Raw genomic sequence first — 10,000 nt, 5'->3', positions numbered from 1 at the left:
CAGACAGACAGACAGCCAGACAGACAGCCAGACAGACAGACAGACAGACAGACAGACAGACAGACTTAAGTACTGGAAGACAACATCTCTGTTTTCAATGGCTGACAAACTCCATCACACTGTGACGTAGCGATCTCATTGGCCGGCTGGCCAGTCAGATGACGGAACCTCCTGGTGAGTTTACAGTTGGAAAGTTGAGTAAACTGCTGGCTTTAATTTCACTATAAAAGTCATCACTTTCACGTTTAAATGGCAATAAATCTGTTTCCTCAAATGGCTGGGGAGAGCTGCTTATCATCTCTCATCTCCTCAACCCCGCGCTTCTCCCTCACGATCCAAAACGGTTGTTAGACACACACACGGGGTTAGACAGATACAGGAGATGTGAGCTAGCCTAAGACTACCCATGTGAGGGTTATATACCTAGGAAGCTTTGGAGGAGCTTTGAAGCTCTATCTGCTTAGCGTAGCCTTACACTTTGTGCAATTGTCCTTGCAGAAACACACACACATCTCAGAGCAACATAAACCAGGCCTTGTGTTGACATCATGCGGTGCAGTACATGTACAGACTGCACCTTATCAGTTTCACGCCCTCCTCCACTCACTGTATGTCACGGGTCGACTCGCATCTCGTCACCAGCCAGTGATGACACGCAAAACCAGAGGAGGAGAAGGAAGGAGGAGGAGCATGGAGAGGAGGACAGGAGAGTCCCGACTCCGAGCCTGGACTGAGCGCGCGTTTATGATGTGCTAACACGACGTTCAGACCTCCATCAAGCCCGTGTAGGAGCTGAGTGGAGCTGGGCCAGCAGTGAGGGAGGGGAAGCAGGGATCATGCAGGGCTTTGTGAAGGAGATACCTGAAGTCACCGTCACTTAGGATGAGTTCTTTATTATGTACACCAACGTCTATACTCATGTAGGCCATGCAGCGATCTCTGTGAGGAATGAACTGCGATGTTATTTTCTCTATGGAAGGGGAGGAGGGATTTATGCAAATCAAAACATTAAAAACACCCTGAGATAAGGCCTAACAAGTCATCAACAATTGCCAGTAATCCACTGAAAAGTTATTGATGAAACAAATTATCCATTTTCAAAGGAAACCGTTATCATCCTTTTATATGTCAGCTCTGCAGGATACTTAGTTTAGATTGTTTGCATATTTGTTCATTGGAAGATGTATATCTATTATGTACTGAACATCATCAACGCCAAAACTAGGGATGCTTGTATTACTGAGAGAGAGGAAATTGAATATAGGACAACCTGCTCTATGACATTGAAGTACCTGATTTGCAGGTGTCTCTTGTAGGAAGGCCGGGCACGGGCGTATCTCCGCACCAGCAGCTGTAGGGTCTCAGACAGCACCTGGCCCAGCACCTCCCGGGCCGACTCTGCTGGAAGGACCGCCCACAGGTCGCTACGCAACCCACACAGGAAGTAGAACCACATCTGCAGCGAGAAGGAACAGCGCTCACCCTGTGGAGAAAGAGTGGAGGTTGGGGAGGGAAAGAGGGGGTTACACATGATGAAGATATATTATAATATGGACATTGAGAGTGAAGCAAAAACACAGAGGACACAGAGGAGAGGGAGGAGATAAAAATAGAGAGAGAAAGAGAGAGAGAAAACACATGAAGGAGAGGAAGAGAGAGACAGAGACAGGTCTGTCAACACCAGGATGTCTCGGCGGTCACGCCACCTGCACTCTGCACCTGGGCTCCTTGCCCCGCTGGGATTTTAGACCGCTTTAAAGTCCTGAACTAGGGAACACATCGCACCAGACAGCACACACACACGCACGCGCACGCGCACGCACACACACACGCACACGCACGCACACACACGCACACACACACACACACACACACACAGACACACGCGCACAGACACGCACGCGCACGAACACACACGCCTACAGTACTGTACATGCACATACACACAATGACAAGGGAAGAGTCCAGAAGCTCTCTGAATAAAGTGAGATAAAGAGAGAGAGAGAGGGAGAGAGAAAGAGAGAGGGAGGGAGAGAGTGAAAAGGTTATTACTCTGGCCTGGCACCCTGCAGTTTAAATTGTTTTCAGACACCAGAGAATGTCGCTCATTAAACCCCTGCACCCAAACTCCTCATGTTTAACCTCCAACAATGAATGTGTGTGTGTGTGTGTGTGTGTGTGTGTGTGTGTGTGTGTGTGTGTGTGTGTGTGTGTGTATGTGTGTGTGTGTGTGTGTGTGTGTGTGTGTGTGTGTGTGTGTGTGTGTGTGTGTGTGTGTACAGTATGTGTGTGTGTCTGTGCGATGGACATTTCGACGCAGCCAAAACCCCTCAACGTCCCCCCATCTTCACCTCATCATGCCCCTCAAGTCCCGTGTCATTTTCTCCCCGCTTCACCTCATCCATCCCGTGGTTTAGCTCTGTCCTTCCTCCCCTGCCCTCTCCTCCCTCCTTTAGTTGTCTGCTTCCTGGCCCGCCCTCTCCTCCCTGGAGCCAGTCATTTAGGGATCGCTGGTGGATGGAGAGCGTGACCGCGCTCCACTTCCGGGATTAGGCGTCCATCCTCTGCCTGTGGACTCAGCAGAGCGAACCCAGACACAGACCTTGGATCGCAACCAAGAGGAGCCACGGCGGCATGTGTGTGTGTGTGTATGTGTGTGTGTGTGTGTGTGTGTGTGTGTGTGGTTGCACTGTTTCGCTCCTCCACTCACTTCAAACTTTATTTAACAACGCGGGTCAACTAGGAACAAAATGTCTATTAGCGATGACGGCCTGGCAACAAGGATAACCTCGCAGGAGGACTGAGTCTGGGACAGGGAACAGAAACCCACGATGGCTTTCTTTCCCCTTCCAGCTGAAAATTAACATATTGGCTCTGAAGACCAAAGAAGGCAAAATCCATGATTGACAGGAATGGTTGCCAAGGGCACGTTCTAAACTTCCTTTGATCGCATCAACGGACTTAATTTGCCGTTATTATACCACGTTAAGTATTTCATCTATACTGTGCCAACAGCTATTCAAATGCCAATATCAATGGGAATTAAAAACAAGGAGAAAAAAAAACAGGGGATGGAGTTGGGTCTGTCTGGAGCTGCGCTGAGCTGTGTGAGAGCCAAGAGACAGAGCTGGGGATCCAGGACAGCACGAAAACCAACTCAACACCATATATAACCCAGACCAAAGGTACAGATACTGTACATACACACACATATACACAAACGTGCCTTCATACACACATGTACGTACGTACGCACACACACGCATTCGCACAGGCCCACTCGAGCACAAGCGCACACCTGCGCACAGCAGGTCTGTCTGACCCCATTGACCCGAGGAAGGAGGGAGGAACAAAGAAAAAAAAAAAGGCAAAAGCGGGAGAGAGAGAGGGGAGGTTTAGGTTGGTTTAGGGGCATGAAGGTAGGGGAGTTCCAGGGGCCCGATGCTGTTTCCAGACAGTCCCAGTGTAGACTGCAGACTTCACACAGCTGAATCCCAGGAGCCCCCGGGGCAGCACGGCAGCCACAGATGTTCTCAGGGAGCTCAGAGGAGAAGGCTGGGTTAGGAGAGGGAGAGTGGGAGGTAAAGGTGTATTGTGGGAAGGAAAAGAAGAAGAGACGGAAAGCTCCAGAGTATAATTCCTAGAGTTCCTCAGAATCTACAGAACAAGTCGGCAAAGACACGTGGCATTAGAAATTCTAGCTTTTACAATGAAAGGAGTGGAACAGACAATCCAGGACGTTTTATGTGTTACTGCTCCTCTTGGAAGAATTTGGGCTCAATAACGATATGATGATGATGACGATGATGATGATGATGATAAATGATGATGATACAAGTTTATATGATATACAAAGATACCTATATAGGGTTTGGTGGTATATAATAAATGCTAGTTTATTTGAGGGTTTGGACACTGCTTTACTCAAAGTTAGGGAATACCATTACCAACGTTGCCTATCTATTATGGTGATATTATTATGGCTGTCCAGGAGAATAGGAAGAGAGCTATCATGCATTATGCTGGAGGAAAAAAACACAAGCTAAGAAGGCTAAACGTCTGGACTCAAAAGAGAGAGTAATGGATCATTTCACACTATTCAAGGAGCTTTGATCCAATGAGCCGAGCATTCTCCCTTTAATTCAAGGAAAATAAATAAATAAATAAATAAATAAATAAATAGCCCCTCAGCAACGTTTGTTTGTTGACATGGCTCAGCTGTTTGACAAAATGAAACATTTTAGCATTACAAACCTGGCATGAAGTCTATGTATGAAGATAATCTCCTTCTGAAGCATCCAAGAGACCATATTCAGTTTTATTATTTTGTTAATTTTGGTGATGATCCAGTTGAAATCGGCTGAAATGATACCGCATCAATGGTACCTAGATCGCTAGTTTCACAAAGGGTTTTGCACCTGCTGCGGCTGAGTTCCACACAAGTGTCTAGTGCGTTGCAGAGGGCTTTACACCATGCAACTGAAGTGCAACTTAATTTCACCTAAGTTTCAAACAACTAAAGTTGCGTGAATGTTTCACAGACTTAGGATTTGATATAATATGGCTGTTTAGGATGCAGAGACATATTTTAGTGTCTTGGTTCAAATGGAATTTTACCTGACAGATTGTAGGGTTAATACCCTACCTCCCCCTAACCTTACTTCTTCTTCATCTCCCTTACATGCTGCCCATGGACCTTCAACTGTCTGTTTGTTTTTTGGTTCTTTATTTTAATTATCTTTTTCATTATCTCTGCTTTCCACTATGTATGTTACATGATCTATGCTTGTTATTTTTTGTATGTACGTCGCTTTGGAGAAAGGCGTCTGCCAAATGAAATAAAGTAAAGTAAAGTAAAGTAAAGTAATATGTGGACACTTTACCTCGTAGAAGGGCTTGGGGTCGGTCCAGTGGTGGCTCTCTGCGTCGTGGAGGATGCTGGCAGAGCACACCTGGACACAGTAGCTGGTCAGCTGCTCTCTCAAGGCCTCTGCTGTGTCGTGGCACTTCTGGATCGGCAGCAGGGTCAGAGGTCTGAACACGGGGACGGAAAACAAACCATGGGATTACTGAATGGCAATATATAACCTGATATATATATATATATATATATATATATATATATATATATATATATATATATATATATATATATATATACCCTAACCCTATATATATATATAACCTGATATATTTAGAGCGGGGAACACTGGGGTCACGAGTCCAATAGGGCATGATGCTATAATCCGGGATGCATAATTGACTACTGTATATTCAGGGGGCTATCAAACAAAGATGAGGTGAAATGATTAGATGAAAGAATGGGTGATTTATTCTAAAAAGTTCAGTGTGACATTTCATATCCTTTTCATCCGCCTTCATGTTGATACTTTCCAGAGAGAGGCGAGAGTTTTAACAGGGGTGGAGGAGGTTTAAGACCTGGGGGATGGATGGTGTGCAGAGAGCGGAGGGTGCTTTATGACCGGAGGGAGCACAGTGCAAGTGCAGGTGGAGGGGTGCGCGGGGCCAGAGGTGGGGCAACAGGAGCGGCGGGGGCACCAGGGACGCCTTTAGAGGGGCTCTGTGGAGAGCAGAGGTTAAAGGGGTATTATGGGGCAGAAAAACTCAACAGATGTAGACACAATATGGGTGTCATTACCACCTGTCAATCATTTATACTCTGTCTCTCACACTCTCTCTCTCTCTCTCTCTCTTTCTGGGCTCCTCCTCTTCATTTCAAAACTACATTTTCCATTGAAATTTCAAACTCTGTTTCTTCTGCTTTCTGCCTGTGTCAAACGCACACATTTTGGAAGCTGTGATGTCCAAAGCAGACCAATTCCCTCTGTCCTCGTTTAATAAATATCTTATCTTATGATTATGACCGAAGTTCCATAATCATATGATAGCATATTAGACATGGTAGACGGTGACACCATTCTCAGTATAATTGTTTACTGAAACAATTTGGTTTCTGAAGTGCTGAGTTGGCCGTCTCAAGCCAGCAGAATCAGACATCCCTTTAGCCTATAATTGTTAATACAATTTAGTTTATGAACTGCTGAGCGGGCCGTTCCAAGCCAGCAATGTCAGCTGTCCACTTAGCTAATTGTTGTAATATAATGTTGGGAATCAGGGGTAAACCTAGACATAGGTACAGGGTTGTGTATCGGTGGTTTTGTCTGTGTTTGGTGTTGAGGGGGTTAGTAGCTTTCTGGAGGTGTTGTGTGCCTGACTGAACAAAATATCTGTGATGGGAGGTGCCCATTTGATAACCCCAGGCATACCCACACTCACCCTGCAACAATTAGATTAGGTGGCACTGCCTGTCTGATGCTCCTGTGGATCTATGATGGCGTAGCTTCAATGTCTCATATAGTCACAATTTGAGGGTTACTATTCCCTCTGACATCTGTATGAATGCTCACTCTGGATGATGGCTGTAATATCACATTCTGTGTATGTGTAAATACAACCTTTGTTTCTCTGCTGGGGAGGAACCAGCTGCATCTCAACAAACCCATTTAAGTGTTTCTGCTGAATAGGTCAGTCAGTCTGCATCACTCACATAGACATCCGTGTTCTTTACTGCTCAATTATGGTGTTTTAGTACCGCTGCTGCCAAGACAGACATAACCTCGCTGGATTCAAAATTGACACGGGGCAGCTATAAATTCAACGAAATCATCGGAGAGTAAAAACTCAGGTATTGTTCGATTGCGATATTTACGGGACTCGGGAGTATGGGAATGGATTCAGTATTTAATATTCAAAGTCACGTGTGCATAATACACACGAAGAGACATGTAAACCTGCAGCCAATATACCCTCTGTCTCTTCTGCCAAAACTCAAACACAAGCAGACACAATCCCACTGACACACACGCGCACTCACACACGCGCGCGCACGCACGCGCACGCACGCACACACACACACACACACACACACACACACACACACAAGCACGCACACGCGCACACACGCAAACCCTCAACTTACAGTCTAGCTGTGGTAGCAGCTGAATCCTTCAGCCTGCCATGGTAGTGCACCAGTCGCTGGTACACATACATGCAAGTGGCCAGCAGAGCGGGCAGGTTCTTCAGCGGGGCGGAGGACGGTACCTCCAGGGCCCGCTCCTCCAGGCGGCCCAGGACGGCAGATGTTGCCCTGCCACACGCCTCCACAAAGCTGGATCGCACCTCCAGGAGAGAGCTGTCCCTGCAGGCCACCGCCAAGGGCAGCAGGGCGTCAAGCTCGGCCATGACGGCACCGCAGAACTGACGGGAGGAAGAGGAGGTGATAATGTTAACAGAAGGATAATTATTCAGGAGGAAAGACGTAGGAGAAAAAAAAGAGCTTGTTAGATGGAAATAGTAGGAAATTGGCATGGAGTCATCAGAAATAGCAAGGATTCGGGAGTTAAAGGGAGAAAATTAGACATTAATTCCCCCCGTAATGCTGTTGGAACCATCCCAGCAGGAAAACCAAAGATGGATGCAGATGTAGAGTACAGATGTAGAAACACTCAGGACATGTCCTCGGCATCAACTCTGCTGCTGCACACACATAATCAGTATCAGGTCAAATAAAACCTGCACTTGTGAGGATACATCAGCGCTTGTCTAGTTTTATAACAGCATGTATCATGTTAGTCACATTCAGAGGGAAAAAAGGTTTAAAGGAGGGGAGACGGTGGGGGGGGGGGGGGAGAGAGACAGACAGGTGCCAAGTGCCAAGAGGGGAGAGGGATGGGGTCAGAGAAAGGTGAGAGAGAGAGAGAGAGAGAGAGGCAGAGGTGGCAGCTTCAGCAATAGAAAAGTCCTTTAGCTTCTCTCACACTCCAGGGCTTGGAGAGCAACAAGCAACACTTATCTCATTTTTCCACATTTGTCGTGGAGAAAGGGCCGTAGGGACAGAGCTGCCTGCACCTTCCTGTCTCCAGGGGCTGGAGGCGCTGATGAGGCCGCTTTCAAACTGTTCAGTGTGTGTGTGCTTGGCTTGCTGGGCCACAGATAGGCGGAAAGGTGTTTGTGGCATGTCTGTGTCTGTGTGTGTGTGTGTGTGCGTGTGTGTGTGTGTGTGTGTGTGTGTGTGTGTGTGTGTGTGTGTGTGTGTGTGTGTGTGTGTGTGTTGTGGGGGATGCATCGAGTGCATTATGCTGTACATAAATAGTTCAATATGCGTGTGAAATATTGAAGCCACGATATTAATATATCATTTGCACACGATTCATAAATTATATCACAGAGGTTCAGTGGGACGGTTAAAAATACAAAATGCATCTTTTACCTATCACTGCAGAGAACCATACTAAGCCACGGTTTGAAGGGGCCTGCGATGTGTAAAGTTGCACACCTACACACCTTGACACAATACTGCCTCATGTGCTTCCTATCGACGGCCCGCTGAGAAGAATGACAGAGGATCAGGCCAGAGCCAAAGAGTCACACGTGTGTGTGAGTTCACCTCCAAATTTATACACCTGTACGAGTGAGTTACGAGCCAGGCTGATTCACAAGCCGTAAAACAAAGGATATTTCTCAGACTCCTGCAGGAGCTAGCAAGCCGGGTCGCAGGGAGGAAAAGATCAGATTTTTTTCATCAAATTCAATAATCAATCAATCAATCAATCAATCAATCAATCAATCAATCAATCAATCATCATTTCACTTCCTGTATTACTCACCTCAGAGTAATTCTAGATTGACACACTCCATTACTTGACTTACTGTAGAGGCTGGCTGGGAAGTTGGACATTCTGTCCGATCAGGGGTCCAGTGTGTGTACACAATTGACAATCTCACAATCTCTTCACAGCATTTTCTCCATAAAAGCCTCCAGTGGGGCCCAAAGGCCTGGAAACAATGGCTGTTTGGACAATTAAGTCAATATCTGACTACATGTAGTCATTAGGAGCTTAGCTGAGAGAGAGGGACAGTGAGCCATGGGCTGTCTGCACAGATACAGACACAACACTGCATCACCAAGGTGATGGGGAGGCCCTGGAGAAGCATTGGATGCATACAGCATTGTGCGCGCACACGCACACACGTACATACACACACACACACACACACACACACACACACACGTACATACACTCACTAGCAGACATTCATTCACACACACAAAAAACACGCACATGTGCGTCCACATCGAGGTCAGACTGCAACCTTAACTAGCTAAGATCAAAGCCTGGAATCCCACCAGGGGTCTCATTTATCAACTTGTGCCTAGAATCCCCACTAAACTATGACTAACTTGTCCAGTGAGTGTCTACGCGATGCAATCTGTTTCACAATCTAGTGTCATCTTGCAAAGGTACTCCACACATAGTGATGTAAAAAAAAAAATATATATATATACAGTTATAAAGTAAACAAGACAACTTAGGCCAATAATTGAAGTCAATTGTGACACTTGCTTTAGCACATTGTGGGAGACAAGTAACCACACCTGCTGCAGGCAATCACCCCGTTATCAATCACAGTCCAACTGGGACATTCCACATGTGGATCCGCCCCAATCCAACCATAGAGACACTGCATGAAATAGGCCACGCCCATCACGGGGGAAAGCGCTCCAGTCACTCCCATACACCAGCGTCATTTTCCTTGAATTAAACATAGCTAAAATCTGTTGTGTGGTCGGCTGCGCAGACAACAAATGTAAAAAATCGCTAATTAACGTTTTTTTTTTGTTCTCCCGAGCAAAACAAGGAAGCCATTGAGAATTGGCGAGAAGAAAAATATGGATCTAGCTGTCAAGGAAGTAAGTTGGAGTGTTCAACTTCCGTATACATGATCTTTGTGTGCAACACACGACCATGCACGCGACCATGTATAATAACTCCCCCCCAGGATTGGAGGGGAGGTTTTGTTTCCCCCCGTTTTGGGCGTGGTTTCTGAGTGACGACGCGCTCCGCAGTGTCTCTATGGTCAATGCCACATTACCACATGACGCATATAAATGAGCCTGATTAGCTACTGATCAGGGCAA

General features: G+C 46.4%; 1 protein-coding gene across 1 annotated transcript in view; it reads right to left on the bottom strand.

The window, feature by feature from the left end:
• The window catches only part of kiaa0825 (KIAA0825 ortholog), a gene marked incomplete at both ends in the record, with an annotated part of 164,702 nt that overhangs the window by 119,742 nt on the left and 34,960 nt on the right, over positions 1–10,000 (bottom strand). Inside the window, 3 exons of the mRNA XM_083645361.1 lie at positions 1,293–1,483; positions 4,884–5,034; positions 7,001–7,278. Coding sequence (XP_083501487.1) covers positions 1,293–1,483; positions 4,884–5,034; positions 7,001–7,278 — 620 coding nt within the window. The remainder of the gene's footprint in view (positions 1–1,292; positions 1,484–4,883; positions 5,035–7,000; positions 7,279–10,000) is intronic.

The sequence above is a fragment of the Poromitra crassiceps genome, assembly GCF_964638095.1.
Source record: "Poromitra crassiceps genome assembly, chromosome: 10".
In the NCBI taxonomy this organism is placed as follows: Eukaryota; Metazoa; Chordata; class Actinopteri; order Beryciformes; family Melamphaidae; genus Poromitra; species Poromitra crassiceps.
Note: the sequence above shows the minus strand (reverse complement) of the source record. Positions and strands in the feature narration are given on the sequence as shown.